The 16,435-nt window shown below is 33.0% G+C and overlaps 2 protein-coding genes across 7 annotated transcripts in view; both read left to right on the top strand.

Annotated features, from left to right (window-relative positions):
- LOC113237431 (TOX high mobility group box family member 3-like) overlaps positions 1-11,369 on the top strand; it is a 36,230-nt gene extending 24,861 nt beyond the window's left edge. For 2 of the 6 annotated variants that reach the window (XM_026473892.1, XM_026473891.1), the window contains exons 6-15: positions 1,244-1,466; positions 2,989-3,066; positions 3,195-3,328; positions 3,463-3,598; positions 3,710-3,790; positions 5,294-5,569; positions 6,245-6,472; positions 6,711-7,067; positions 7,412-7,530; positions 9,887-11,359. In XM_026473892.1, coding sequence (XP_026329677.1) covers positions 1,244-1,466; positions 2,989-3,066; positions 3,195-3,328; positions 3,463-3,598; positions 3,710-3,790; positions 5,294-5,569; positions 6,245-6,472; positions 6,711-7,067; positions 7,412-7,530; positions 9,887-9,956 — 1,702 coding nt within the window. In that variant the 3' untranslated portion in view covers positions 9,957-11,359. Of the gene's footprint in view, positions 1-1,243; positions 1,467-2,988; positions 3,067-3,194; positions 3,329-3,462; positions 3,599-3,709; positions 3,791-5,293; positions 5,570-6,244; positions 6,473-6,710; positions 7,068-7,398; positions 7,531-9,886 lie in introns of those variants that run through there. The other 4 variants (XM_026473893.1, XM_026473894.1, XM_026473895.1 and 1 more) reach the window with 4 other exon arrangements.
- A 1,138-nt stretch (positions 11,370-12,507) lies between these two features.
- LOC113237465 (protein RER1) lies at positions 12,508-16,181 on the top strand. Its single transcript, XM_026473951.1, has 5 exons — positions 12,508-12,750; positions 13,091-13,195; positions 13,813-13,909; positions 14,235-14,458; positions 16,026-16,181. Exons 1-5 carry the CDS (start codon positions 12,673-12,675, stop codon positions 16,107-16,109), a joined length of 588 nt encoding a protein of 195 aa, XP_026329736.1. The 5' UTR covers positions 12,508-12,672; the 3' UTR covers positions 16,110-16,181.
- The last annotated feature ends 254 nt before the right edge of the window (positions 16,182-16,435 follow it).

The raw sequence follows: 16,435 nt of genomic DNA, 5'->3' as shown, positions 1-16,435 counted from the left end.
AATCGAGTGAAGGTAAAAGTGTGAGAGAATGATTTTTTTGGTTGGGACATAATAATAAATAATACATTTTTTAAATTTATTTATCGTATTTTTACCACAGGATAGCTTTAATATTGCAAAAGCATATTTTATTTGATTGAATGTTTAAAATTTAAAGGTTATTTTTGTTAAATGTGTTGATTTAAAGCACAGAAAATGTTTGATTATAGAACTTGGGCCGTAGTGAGGGAATGATTTTGGGGACATTTTTATATTAGTATTATTTTTATTTAAATAGACTAACCAATATTTTATGTAGGCATTAATAGCAATTGACTATAATTTGATATTAAATATTAATTTTATGGCAAGAATTAAATACTTTTTTTTATAAATCTAAAAGACAAGAATTTCGAGATTTTGTAAGAATTACCTTCACATGTCCCACTCCTGAGCATGGCTCTCCTCATTGCGGGTTGTTTTCCGAGAGTTGTGAACCTTCTGCAACATGCAAGTGTCATCACAATGTTCTCTTTCAATGCGAAGCTCATAGTAAATTTGTACAACATAATGTCATGTGCCGTTACTATTAAGATTGGTTTCTGTAATGTGTTAGTTGTTTATTTTTTAAATTTACTTTAAATTTCAAATATAAAGTATCAACATAAACTCATCATGTCATTGGCCAATATTATTTGGATAAGTTTTCAAATCACAGTGTTACATAAATTAAAAGGTGCCATTTATTTATTGTCATTTGAACAACATTCACCTAGTGTCTTTGCCAAAAACTACCAGTGCTTTTTGAAACACCTGCATACAGCTACATAAATGTAAACCATTTTATACATTGGAATAAATTATTTAAAAATGAAGGCAGCAATTGTATGAAATTGTTTTTATTAAATTTTACCAACTGCAGTTGAAATTTAGTTTTTTTTCTCAATATCACGAAACCATACTTACATGAAATGGAGTCAAACATCATGTTTCTTCCTTTTTCTTTTCTTAGAAAATATACTTACCTTTTGGTAAGTATATTTTCTAAGAAAAGAAAAAAAAGAAAAAGTGTTACATTTAAAAACCTTATGATATCTAAGTCTTTTTCTCTGTGACTGCTATAGTTTAGGATTTCCGCATAATATCCCTGTTATAAAACACTATATCCAAAGTCCTATTAAATAGGTAGCTTTTTAGCACCAATTCACAGCCTTTTTATGTACTTTTACACTTGGCAGAGGTATTAATAAACTTATACTTCCAGTGGTGCAGGAGCACCGGCTGGTAATTACATGATACAGCAGCAGCCAGGAGGCCAGCAGCGGCTACTGATGATGCAGCCAGCACAACAGGTCATGAGTGGGCCCCCAACTCCTAACACCCCCACTCAGCCCTCAGGACCTGTGTATGGCTCACCACAAAGAGCATCACCACCTGGAACAACAAGTGATGATTCAGATGATAGTGTACCTTCACATCAATCACAGGTATATAATTTTTTATTAAATTTATAGTAATTAAAATTGAAATGAGGCTATCATTATATACCAGCCAGGTGAGCGGTAAAGGCTGACAAGTGAGAATTTTAACCATTACTATACTTTGGAATAACAAAAAATAATTTCCAAAAGGCATACAGTGCCACTATTAGAGGGTTAAAAAGTAACTTGTCAGCGTTTATAACCTTCAAACAAATAAATAAAAAGTAACTGCTTTTATTATATTTAGTGGAAAAAGTCATCTAAAGCTATAATGACCTTTGAATATATGGAGTACAAGTACCAATAACTTTATTAAGTATACTAAGTATAATGATAGCCCCTATTTAAATGACTGCTTTAATATAAGGGATAGAAACACTTTCTTTCAATACTGTAGAGTGAAAACTTCAGTGATGCATTATTACTTATTTTTTGTTCATTTTTTTAAAGTCCCAAAGCACTTGTATTAATTTATTAATAACTACTAAAATATAATTAAAACGCTATTGCAAAGAAAATGTGGTAATACAATTTTACACCACATGGTTTTTCGTCAAAAATTTCATTCAAGTCACATATGAGGTACTCACTCTATGGTGATGATTGTTTTTTTTATGTTGCTTGCTATAAAGTTAAACATAAGTACGTAGTGCCAACTTAACATACTTATTCTATGTTCTCAGATGTTACATTACACTTACTTATTCATCATTTCCTAAATTATTTATGAATATTGTATTCTTTTGATCTCAAATTAAAATCATTCATAAATCTTAATTATAAATTCATTGAAACCTGTCTTCTAGAAACTTACATAATTTTCACTTACCACACCTATCTAATTGAGCTGTGTAAATGTTCTCATAGTTGAGAATATAATAATCACTTCCTGTTTTACTACACTTGCAAAGCTACTTGAAATTGTGGGAACAAGCTGATACATAGCTGAGAACACCATTCACTAATGTGCTTAATAGTGGCCTTGACTTCCTTGTAAACTTTGCTTCTCATTTTAATACTATGAGAAATGTATTTTGCCCCTTCAATTGTTACGTTTAATGTTCAGTATTTCAAGGAGCTTAAAGCATTGGAAACATTTTAAGATTCACTTATTGCAGAGGATGTCTTAAAATCAAAGATCAGGTCAGTCTACTTGTATACTGATTGTTTTGACCTGATAGAAATGAAAGCTCCCTGGAATTACACAAGCAAATGTCTAGCAATACTCAAGACCATGAAAAAAAAGGACATAAACATCATTTTTGTTCCTCTGCAATTTTTTTGGAAAGTTTTTTGTTCAAAAAGAAACAGTCCTGACAATTTTCAACTGCGTAAAAATTACCTGGAGGATACACTGAGATGCCCTTCAGAATTAACACCCACTCTTTCTGTCTCATCAATTCATCGTCATACATTCAGCTACCTGAATATAGTTCATTGGCATTATTACTTTTTTAGTATTTATGGAAACATTTAGTTCGAATCACGTAACATAGCAAAATCTAATGAATTGGTTGTTTGTTGGTAGTTGCCTGGTGACGCGGAAAGCCTTCTGCCTATCCATTATTGCTCGGCGAGCCGGCAGCAACAAACTACGCTTCATCAGGTATAGGCAAATTTTATCACTTTATACACATATTTATAGAAATATGTACTCTTGTAGATTTGCCAATGAACTATATTTTGAATTGCATTCCTATTGGCTTTCGAGTTTAATTATTTGTCTTTTTCTAGATTGGCGTAGCCAATATGGGCGTAAAAAGGTCCTCGCCTGAACCGATAGATAACGGAATAAATCGTGGACAAATGCAGAAAAAACCTAAAGTTCAAAAGAAAAAGAAGAAAAGAGACCCTAATGAACCACAGAAGTAAGCAAAATTTCCAGTAACACGACTTGTAATGGAACAAAACAAAACAACAATCATACTGGCACAGTGATACTGTGGTCCATTCTATATTAGATTGCAAGAGAATATCTAAAATAGTATGATTTTATTTGCAGGCCTGTCTCAGCATATGCCTTATTCTTTCGAGACACGCAAGCGGCTATTAAAGGTCAAAATCCGAACGCGAGTTTCGGCGAAGTTTCCAAAATTGTCGCATCAATGTGGGATGGACTAGATTCAGAACATAAAAGCGTGAGTTACCTCTAAGCACGACGAAGATCTTATTACAAGTGTACCTGTACAATAAAAATATATGGCTCATAATTTTTTATACATATTTTTTATACTTTGTATTTCTCACAGGTGTACAAACAAAAAACGGAAGTGGCGAAAAAAGAATATCTTAAAGCACTTGCTGCTTATAGAGCTAGCCTCGTTTCAAAGGTAATCAATCAATTATGTATCTAAATACAAAATAGATATTGTAGGAAAAATAACCTTGATAGTAGGCTGGCTGCAAGAATTTTAACATATTTTAAATAACATCACAATAGTCCCAAATCTACAGTATCAGCTATTTATTATATAGCCATTGCAAAATAGTTGAAGTTTTTTATATAACAATTAATGAACAGTCAACTATCGAGGTTTTATCACCTGAAAACGACAAATTTTGGGGAAACTTAAAAGGAAACTAGCCCTGACAAACATGACAATGGGTATGAATCTGAAGAATACAAATTGTATTATTATATAGGTTTCCCTGATACCATGATAATACTGATGCCATTACTATATTTGTATGAATTTTATTTTTGGTGTTTACTTTGGAGAAAAAAATAAGATGAAAGAAAGTAGTACATACATCATCATCTACACTCCAGGATACGTTAGCTACCTTTACCTTTTTTTATACACTGTGAAAACTTTCCGATCCGATATCGATCATTAACGACATTAAAATTTAAACTCATCATCATCATCAACCCATTTATACGTCCCACTGCTGGACACGGGTCTCCTCTCAGGCGAGGGTTTAGGCCGTGTGTAGTCTCAGTAGACAACAAATAGTACAGGAGCTTGTCAAGCTCGACACTTAAGATTTAAATTCAACTCTATTGCTTGCAATAGGAACGGCCCAAAAGCAAATGTGTCAAGTTTGGTATGCTTTTAGTCAACATTATCGGAGGCATCACTGTTTTTTGTGTGAAAATTATTTTTGGCATTTACTGCGGATTTCTGCGTCTTCATCAGCATAAGACTAATATCAATAAGAATTAATAAGACAAGGAAATTATTTGTTTGTCTCGTCATTTGGTTAAAAAAATCCAGATGTTTCGAATGCGTCCTTTAACCCTACTTTAACTGGACCGACTAGACTGAACGCAGGTTCTCTACTTCAATCGTCGTAAAAAAAAATACAATAATAAATCCATGTAAAGAGCCCAATTTCTATATCATAAACATTGAGCTAATTTAGAAAACCATTAATATTCATCTCCTACAAACGTAGGATTATATCAAAACTTTTTAAATCAGCGACATCTAGCAGCAAGAATTCATATTACAGAAACTAAAGACGCTCTTGTTAGTACAAAACAGAGGGCGCTGCAGCGAAGCTTATTGATTGGACTGACATATAAAAGTTCACGCTTTGTCCCGTTTGTTTTGTCTGTGCTCATTTTCTAGTATAATTCGTAAAGTTAAACAAATTGTATGTAATTATTTCTTCTGAAGCGTTCGTCCTCAATATACCGATGTATAAAGTTTAGTTATTTGCAGTTTAGAACTTGCGAGCTTTAACGGAAGCATATCTAAAAGCTTCCTAACCTAAAAGCTTCTTATGCTTTATTTATAGACAAGGTACAAGTGTTTATATGTCTAAATCAAGATTTCTCCATGCTGTGAGAGAAGCAGTTGTGTTTACAATATATAATTTTGTTCCAGGGCGGCGAGCAAGAGAGTCCAACAATGTATAATCACACTAATAACACGAATCCGGCGTATGGGAATTACTACCAAGGACAGACATACGGAAATGGTCATTCACCTCAAGGGTACGGTCCTAACACTGCTCCACAAGGGTACACACCACAGAACTACCCTGGAGGACAGCCACAGGGTACATACCCCAGACAAGCACCTCATGGGTACCCACCAAACCCTCAGCAATCTCCTCAGGGCTATCAGGGCACTATGCCCCATAATCCACAGCAATATCAGGTTGGTGCAAATACTTTATAATACACTTATAGATTGTTATTTTACACAGTTATTTGCTATATTCAAAGATGGGCAAGTGCCCTACTTTTAACCCGATGCTATATTAACGCCTGGTTTTAATCGGGTTAACTTTAACTTTAAAAAAACCTTTACAACTAAATATTTGTAAAGAGTTTTTTTTTTTTCAAATGTAATGATTATTATTACAAAATTTTTATTGCTTGCTTACATATTTCTATTCAGTTTTTTTTTAAATTAATCTATACCAAACATGTTGTATACACTTGAATCAATTTTCATAAAAATAAAATCATTATGTGCATCCTTAGGGATACACATTACGATTACTACTAGTAGAGAGTGAGACTCCATGGGGCTGCAAGTTGGGTATTATATGGAGTTGCCTCTTTTTCGTTTAAAAAAGGCTTTGTTCACGTGGTAACTTGTAATAAACATGGCATTATGCTAAATTCCGTATTAGCCGTTATCACCCACGATTTTTGGCAGAAATAGTTTAAAACTGAAATCTGGGCAAGTTTTTTTTTAATTGAGTTTTAAATTGCTGCCCATCTCTGATTGTAATGACTAACAATTATTTTAACATCACAAGCTGTTGTGTACAGTATAGTAAGAAAAAATATTGTTCCTTCCTATGAAAACAAATTTTCTTTTCAGCAGGGTCAGCACATACCAAGCCAATCCCCTCAAGGCTACCAAGTGAACCCAACAACTTCACCACAGAACTGCCAGCCTAATCTAGCACACTCTCCAATAGGCTATGAACCAGAACAATCTCCCACCAGCTACCCCCCTAACTCTGGATTGTCACCTCCTGGATACAGGCAGGTCCAGTCACAGTCACCTCCTATGGGTGCTGTTCATGCTATGCAGTATCATCAACAGGTGTGCATTTGTAAATGTTTACATTCTTAATTTCACTTTTATTGAAGATGACTGGACTGTACTAGAACTTTCTTAAATTTTAATGATTTGAAGACTATTTTTATAAGAAATTAATAACTGATGTTTTTTTACCTGTACTTAAAATTAATTCTTACTTTGCATATAAAATTGAATTTGGTTTTAATAATAATGGTGCACATACTTGAACATTACAAATACCGAAATGTTTTGTTACCAGCAAATGCAACAAACGCACCAACAAATGCAGCAAGCACATCAAGTACAGCAATACCAGCAGCAGCAGCAGATGCAGCAGTCACAACACACTCAACAACAGATGCCACAGCAACATGCACAGCAGCATGCGCAACAGAACCATGCGCAGCAGCCACACCCCCAGCAGCAAATGCAGCAACATCCTCAACCACAACAGCACCAACAAAACCAGCAACAGCAGCATCAAAACCAACAGCAACCTCCTCCACAGCAGCCCCCACCACAACAAACCCAACCGCAGCAAAATCAACTTATCAAAGCTGAGTCTCATTCACCTAACAGCAATGGAAATGCGGGCATGCCACAGAAGTCACCAGATGTAAGTTACGTTCTAATTGGGTATAGCTTAAAACTTACAAAAAAAAATATTTTATTAAAATATCAATCTAACAGATACTGTCTATTTCTCGAACTTTGCATACAACAAATAAAAATGATCCTTGAATAATACTCTGTGTGCAAACTGTTTCGAAATTTACTGTAATGGACAATTTGTATAACAATGAAACAACCCACTGCACAATTTAATAATAAAAGTATTCTGAGGTCTTGTGATAAAAATAAATTCTTCTAAAGTGCAATACACAAGCCCTTTCATCCTTTGTTAGGATGGTTTTCAAGTCTCAAGGTCAGTAGGGGAAGTGAAACAGGTTTGTTTTACAGCAAAACGAGAACCGCAGCACGCCGTCGTGCATCCGCCAAGGCTGCACCAACCCCGCCATAGCTAACAGTGAATGGGAGGACGAATATTGTTCCAATGAGTGTGTCGTCAGCCATTGCAGGTATATTTCTTGGATTCCATGAATTCACAATTTCGTTCCTTAATTTATTAAATCACGTGATGTAAATTAAGACATGAAAATTTAGTAATCTTTAAAATAAACTTGTTTTTGGCAAAAATATTTAAAAATACAATATGAAAATTAATAGAATTTATATAAAATTATTTATATATAAAAAGAAGAATGGAAATGGCGTCAAGCATGAAAGGCATGCATTAGTATGAAAACCGGTGTCGCCATATGCACACGTTTCAAAACTAAGAATCCTGTGACCATCAACGCCTTAGAACAAAAGCAAAAAGTTGACAATCTACTGATAGAATGATATCGACATTATGTTTCATAACCAGCGGAATATTGAACTAGGCATTGCTTTATACTTGCTATAATTAAGGTTAACCACGGAGTATATGGAAACGGCATTTAATGCAATTTCCTGGAGGACCAGGGTAGCTGACTTTTACGCGCACACATTTGTCACCAAATACGCATACGGTGTTACTACATACAAATATTGATATTAACTACGCAGGCGTGTCTGTATACGTAACTACACACTACAATCACTGCATTAATGATATATTGTACTGTCATCGTACTTTAAGTACCATACTAGATTTCAAGTCTATCCAATCACTGGACGGGTTGAATATTAAAGCAGTCATCATAAAAATATTTATTCTCCTTGAAATATTTATTCCACAATTACCTCTTTCTAAACTGACTGAACATAACAACACATACAGCGTCGACGAACTTGTCAAGAAAATGAAGATACTTATTTCCGAAGACGAATCATTTGTTTTAAGAAAACTTGACGAAAAATAAATGACAATGCTTCAGAAATTAATTTCGTATTCTGATGTGGTCTATAAATTGCGAAGGCAATTCTGAGTTTCATGTCATAAATTACCCGATTAACCAAATTATTTATTTCTTGCGTGAGAAATACCTACGTTTAGAATTTTTATGTTGTTTTTCATAGGTATATAATCTGATGTCATAAGTGCCTATTGCAAATGGCGCTGCATTTAGTAGGTACCCAGCTTTTTCTGCCTGTTGCTTCAGCCCATTTCTCCTTTAAAAAGGATACGGCGGGAAACTAAAAAAAAATCAATACAAAAATTGCAAATATGAATCATCTTGAGGTAGAACCCAAGAAGCGCAGCAGCGATGGCGTAGATTGTACACAAATAAACAAAGAGAGCACAAATAATAACTTTTATATTAAATGAGATAAACATAGAACACAAGATACTAAACAAGAATGAGGTGTCATGAGAGTGAACTTCATTGTCAGTAGGAATTTGAATCTAAGAACTATACAGCCAGTAAGAAACTATGCGTTTGTCGTATAAGGTTCGTACCTCAACAAATCATACCTGTGATAAACTAAGAACTCAAGCGGATGAAGGTGACGCATAATAAGCAAATAGGGAGATAGGAATCATGTAGACGAATGAAAGAAAATCTCCATCTTCATAAAGTCTTCATTTGATACTCCACGTACTTACGTGCATGGTAAAGTTATCGATACTGTACGTCTCCTATCTATGTTTTTTTCTGCCTTTTTTCTATTAATATGCCGTTTTTACTGAAATTAAAAAAATAAAATTTAAATAAATTTTTACTAACTATAGTTAATACCCGCGCTATTGTGAGCGTCGAGACCAAAACATTTAAGTAATCAAAATTGTTGGCTTTTAGATACCTGTAAACAATTTATGTTTACACATTGGTACCGCTATAATAAAAAAAAACATTGTAACTAAACCTGAACCGGGTTTTTAAATACAGAGTTACTACTTATCGATAATTTGATTACAACACGCGGACCCAGTTCCAAGTGGAGTATGTCGCTAGTGCAAGCAATTCATTGAGCGTCATTCGAATTGTTCTTTTGACGGGCGGCGATGGCTAGCAACCAATGTATATTGTTAAAACCGGGTTGCCACAACATATTCTTGTTTCGAAATATTAATATTGTATTCAAAATATTACGAAATACAGAGTTTCAGTACTTAGTCATGAAAGGAAATCACTCCCAGAGTATTTTGTAAACATGACCTTCTTACGGGACATGATATAATGGTTGACATATTTCAATTTTTTTTTACAAAACAATCTTGTACATTCGAACGACAACTGACGCGCTATTGACACTCTTGGGAGCGTCTGCTCTTAAGCTAGGTAACGCGCGCCCCGCCCACTAACCAGTCTATTACTAGTATTTATTTGCTGTGTGATTAATTGTGTATTAAATAAATTATAATTTTTACCCACAGGCTATTAAAAAAATGCAACAAAAGTTTAGCAAGTTTTAACATTGATTTAACCTGTTAATTTTGTGTTTCAGAGATGTCTTCAGCTCATGGGTGGCTTCCAACAACAGCAACCAAATCCAAAGCTTCTCTGCTGTAAAATAAGTACGCAGTTGTACATATCACATGTAATAACCCATATGAAGTTTTCTAATAGAAGTACATTGCTCTAGGTCTGATATACAATTATTTTATAATTTTTTGAAAGGGATCTCAAATCAAAAAGATGGTCTGGCACATATAGTGTCCATAAGATCAAATAAGTAGGGACTTTATGAGGCAGACACATCATTGTATAACCTAACCTATTTTTGTGTAGAACCCCTTATAACTATGATATTCCCATCTCTGACGCCTAGCAATAGTATAACTTGGTGATTTATATATTCTCAACAATCTGAGGCTATGGTATATAAATTTTGAGCAAATATCTCTTAGTTCCTTAGTTTCGACTGAAGAGTTGTTCGGTTATTGAATTTCCATCAATATATTATGAATAATTTTATAGTATTAAACTAGTAAGTAAATATTGAGAAAGATGCCATGTATGGGTGTCGTGTATTTAAAATCTCATGTCCAATATAACCCATGCGGTTTTGAGGATAACATTTATTGGTCTTATAAATGAGTACACAAATACTACTCAAAAGAAAGCTTGTGCCTTTAAAGGAAAATGTTTGGTTGATATTTTTTTATTGTAAATCAGTGGATAGATTTAAGTATTTTCACAACTGCCAAGATGCTAAAGATACATAAGAGTGAGTAATGTGTCTAATTCCAGTCTTCCCCAAATATGTATAATAAACCTTAATTAATATTTTTTTGCAAAAAACGGCTCTTATTTTCTTTTGAGTGGTGTATATTACGTTGTATTTATCGGCTGTTAATAATATAATTTCCATGAAACAATACTTCGCCTTAAAACTATTATTCAAAATGGAATGTATAGCTAGAATGTAAGTGATTAGCTCGAAATTATTGCATGATTGTGCATTTATTGAATACAATTGTTACTTAGTACATTTTAATCAGTATTTTGTTGATTTAAATCATCGTTTAATTCTAGCATTTACTATAATTATGGACCTCTTTATTTTCGCGGAGTACGCGACATCGTCGTAACGCTTGCCATGAGTTTAGTATTGAGAGTACGGAGTAGCAGTTACTGTGTAATAAGTGAGAGTTAATTGTAATTAATTATGCTTATAAAGTAATACATTGGTAAACATTACATTTATATCGACATTTCGTAAGAGATACTACGAGCATTTTACACCATATAGTGTTATTCACTGTGAATGTCAAACTGATGATGAAAATAGCAATAATCTACATTATTTCCCTAGTTGTGTTAGAATAGGATTTAGCTGGACCAAAATTTTCTTTATATGTATTCAAAGCGATGATATTTTAAGAAACAAAATACATACGTTTTATTGTATATTATTATCAAATACATAACGTGTTGTAAATAAACTGCAATAATAGGAGTAGCTAATAGTATAGAGCCTACCTGTAGCGTAATTTTATGTTATTTATTTGGTAGTCTCTTAGATTTTACTTAGGAGCAAATTATCTTTACAAAGTGTAAAATAACAATGTATAAAATGTAATTAGAACAATAATTTCATTAAATTTCTTAAACAGTACATTATCGTTTATTTTGCCGGTCAGCCGATCGATGTCGCCAAAACTCCACATTCTTTTCAAAAAGCTACACTACAAAATCTTGATATTAATTGGTCGTAGTTTTGATATATTGAAATTTTAATCAATATGCTGTCATCTAGCGGTTAATTGCTGAACGACGACGAATTGGAGTTATTAATTTATTTCTCCAAAAAAGAAGCGACCATATTGCAAGAGCATAAGGTTTACTTTCGTTTCTACAAGAAACTTGTAACAAAAAAAAAATTTCGATAAACAGAAAATTGAAAATTTATTAAAACAAGACTTTCTGATGATATGAAATACCACAACGGGTAATATTTTTAGTGCTGCTATCATTTTTGCACTCCAAAACAGCGTAATAATGCATTTTTCTAGGATTTTAGAGAATTTGCAAGAAAAAATGACAACGATATCATACAAAGCGAAAATGGCGGACTGAACTCAGATAGGTCTTTCGCGACCTATACTTGACTCGCGTCAGACGCTGCTAACTAACCACTTCTACTGTATTTATTATTGTTCTGTGGGTGTCAGTGTTCAGAAGTAGCAACCGGCGGCGGCGCGGCGCCTGTGTCCGGTTGCCGTTACTCCCATTCTGTTTCCTATTGTACCGTATATACTGCGAGATTCTAGTAAACCATCGTCGTGGAATAAAGCAACAGTGTAATGTGATAATGACCTTATTAATGTTTTACCCGCTAGTCCGTCGTTTCCCTGCACACGGTAAATAAATATATTCAATTTTTGATAATATTTGAACGCATCTTAAATATACGCATCTTAGGTTGGTAGCTCTATTTACACGTCACTTCAGGCACGTCAAATATCAGTGAAAATTGTAAGCAGTTCTAGGATTGGATAAAATAACACCTGTCATAATTTGACCAATCAAAACCTTAAATAGTTATAAAACCCGCTGTTCCATTGGTTACCAATTTAATTTAAAAAAAAGAAAACCTACTTGCGGCAATGGATGAACGTTTTGTTGGCCGTGGGTATCATCACAGTGAATTTAATTTTTAAATGTAAAAATAATCAAATAATAAAATATTCACTATTATTTATGAACTATATTTAACAGTCGTACCCTCTGAACATATTCATTTAATCAGTGATATGCTAGATTTAGGATAACCAAAAGCAATTCAAAATGATGGACGGAAATGATTTATCGGCTGAAACAAGCAGAAAGAACATATTTTCGCAAGCCTGGACTCGAATTTCTCAGGTAATACTGTTAAATAGACTTTCTAGAAGCGGTACATGAACTATCATGGTTAACGTCTAGTGTTTTTGGGTTGTAGACCATGACTGGTTTGTTCAGTTTATTAATCATGGGCAATCGTGTCACTCGATTCATACAATTTGTTGGTAAAGTGAATATCGAACTAAATGAACGCATTTTATGTTGTAAAAGTTCCTCAAAACTAGTAAACTATTAATGAACTTATAATTTTTTAAAGTTATTTTTAATTTGCGGTTACTAGTGCTTTCTTATAATATAGTACAACAAAATAAAAAGAAATATCCTTAGTTATTACCTTAACTAACCCATATTACTTTCACAGCTGTACCAGAGCACCTTAGACAGATGGACACCACACACAAAGTCCAGATGGGTTGGCAGTGCACTGCTTGTGGTTATATTTATTATCCGAATATTTACTAAACAAGTAAGTCTAAAAAGCCCTTTGTATAGTCTAGAAAATATCCCAAGTAATCTGTCATCAAAACTGGCATACTGAAATAACACTTTTAGCAGTCATCTCTTCTATATACAAGTGAAATATAAGAATGGTGCAATATTTATAATATTTTCTTCATTTTGGTTCTTTTTTTAAGTTTTGTTTTGACCCCTGATAGTTGAGCAATATTCATTTAATGTAACAAGTTAACTTATAGTCTCTAGTAATGTCGTGACTCCTTAATAAACTTATTGCCGTCAATCTTGTAAAGTTTTATTTTATTCTTCTACAATGCTTCAATGTTACTTATACAATTCATATTATACAGCCTGAAAAAGCTCCAGTCTACTTATGTAGCATCAACTTATTATGTAGGTATTTCTTCATATCCTTGATCTCATATCACCAATTCTATGGTGGCACTACTCTCCTCTAGAAGAGACCAAAACCTGCAAAGGGGCATTTTTTTACTACTGTCAATTAAGTGACTTCCTTTACAAGTGAATTAAATGAAGTTGACACATTTTAAGATTATTAAAAAAGATTTATTATAACTAAATAACAAATTTATTTAGACTGCATATTAATTTATATTACTGTTTCAGGGTTGGTACATAGTCACATATGCATTGGGCATATACCACTTGAATTTGTTTATTGCATTCCTTACACCTAAAATTGATCCAGCTATGGATTTTGATGGTAAGCGAAAGATGTTATATGAAAAAATTTATTCGCTAGATATAGTACAAAGAAAATATGACATAGGAAAGGAGGGACATATGTCACTTTCATTTAAATGCATTAAATGAGTGGGCCTTCACACCATTGCAAATATTTCTTGGCTAAGTGATTCAGTGTAGAAATGATTCATTCCAAATTTGAAATAGGTATTATAATAATAAAATTAATGTGTATTTATTTCAAATTCAATTATTAATTTTTTTTATAAAGTTAGAACTTATCAGATACTGTCTACTGATTGTTCAAAATTGTTGTAACTGCAGTTCTTAAAATTGAATTTCAGGTGATGATGACAATGGCCCAGCTCTCCCCACCCGCGCCACTGAGGAGTTCAGACCGTTCATTCGAAGGCTACCAGAATTCAAGTTTTGGCTCTCGGTCACTAAGAGTACCGTGATAGCCTTCTTTTGCACTTTCATTGAAGCTTTCAATATTCCAGTATTTTGGCCAATATTAGTCATGTACTTTATAACCCTGTTTTGTATTACTATGAAGAGACAAATCAAGGTATGTGGTACATACTATTTTATTAGGCACTATGCAGATAACATTTTTTTGCACAAGAGCTTTCATGTTCTGTACTACAATTAAGATTTGATAGCTTATCACAAACAAAATTAGGCCTATCTAGCACCTCCATATAGTTTATGTATCTAGTAAATCCCACACAACAATGCAAATCATGCCAGGAGTTTTAGTCCTGAAATCTAAAAAATAGAATTGAAACCCACGTATATCTCAGCACAAGATATAGTTTTTACAAAAGCTGAACACTGAACAAAATTTTTACGTTTTTTTTTCTTTTGGTGAATATATATTTTTTGTATTAATCTTCTGTTAATAAGCACAATAACAGTCATTTCACAAAAGCCACATTCGAATGTTGAGCGAAAGATAATAAATAATGCTCTTATCTATGAAAAGATAGTAATCTTTTCTTTCACTGCGACACATATATGGACATTACCATATTTATTACCACTTTCGACTTATTATTAAATTACTGATAATTTCATTATTATGAATTTTTTTGCTATTATTTAGTGCATATGTTTATAAACTTTGTACCCAAGTTAATAGTATAATGGAAAATGATTCCTTTCAAACCTTGACTTTTTTGTAAACACAATAAATGTGTCAATTTTGCTCTCAAGGAAAAACTTTTATAAACCACTATGAAACATCACATTTAATGCAGTGAACGAAATTTAATAGTACATTGTGTATCAAGGGCGGTAAATAAGGAATTATGAACGAGACTATTAGAAGCGCAATGTCGAAGACTGAGGGCTTTTGGAGTCGAGGTTTGTAATTCCCGTACCGCCAGTGAAACATGCAATGAAAACACTTGCATGTAAATAGTATAATTGCATACAGGGAAACTTGACTATAATGCCCAAAAATAACACCCTCGGAACTTTTTTCTTAATACAGCCATGGTTGGTAATGAGAAGAAAAAAGGTCCGAGGGTTTTATTTGAGCATTATAGTCAAGTTAACTTGCATGCAATCATACTATTTACGTGCAAGTGCAATGAAAAGTGTTTTTCTTATAAAGTGTGTTTTTCTTTAATAATTTGTGATCGTTTTGAGGATTGGCTCAAATGGTTAACGTACCCAGAGCCGTAAAAACCAATAATTAAAAAAAACCAGCAACTGTATTTTCATCCCATAAAATCGGCTGCTTATGAAACAGTTGATTTCAATAGATGAAAAATAAACCTTTCAAAAGAAATGTTAAATAGTGTTTGAATAGATATTAACCATGAATCAGTTATCTCATCATTGTTCTTTACTACAACTATATTTCTGTATATAATTTTATAATTTAATTTTTTATACCAATTAGCCGGAAACAACATGATAAAGAATAATAATATGATAGTGTTGTAAAGTTCAAACTAGAAGGCCAGTTATTATTTGTTGATTATTTTATCAAGAACATTGATTTCAAAAAACCATAAAATCTAGTTCCTTTTTTAAGATTTTTAGAACCAGCTTAAAAATGTTCATAAACTTAATGTGATAACTAATATGAAAATCATAGATCAATAATATATTTTTTTTTATTTCAGCATATGATAAAGTACCGGTATCTACCGTTCACCCACAGCAAGCCAAAGTACAAAACTGTAGACTCTGCAGTAACTGTGAACTGACACCATATTATATCCTCTACTTAAGAAAGTACGGAGAGTCCTAGTTTAATTAACAGCTGTTGTCTGCAAATGTTTCTAGAAATACAGTTTTATTATTATGTTTAATACAATTTTATTTTCTCCCAGTATTCACAGATTTGGGTTATTAAGTTGTTAAAAAGAAACAAAAATATTACTTTAGATTTTTTCATAAAACTACAATTGTTACTCAAAGTACAAAACTTAACCATTAATATCTTCCAACTAATTTTTAGAAAGAACCATATCGCACTCTTCATGGAAGAATGGCATAAGGGAAGTTACATCAAAAATGTTTATTGCTCCAT

The sequence above is a fragment of the Hyposmocoma kahamanoa genome, unplaced genomic scaffold (assembly GCF_003589595.1).
Source record: "Hyposmocoma kahamanoa isolate Upper Pololo Valley unplaced genomic scaffold, ASM358959v1 93, whole genome shotgun sequence".
In the NCBI taxonomy this organism is placed as follows: Eukaryota; Metazoa; Arthropoda; class Insecta; order Lepidoptera; family Cosmopterigidae; genus Hyposmocoma; species Hyposmocoma kahamanoa.
The sequence above is the reverse complement of the archived record's forward strand: the minus strand, read 5'-3'. Positions and strand labels throughout refer to the sequence as shown.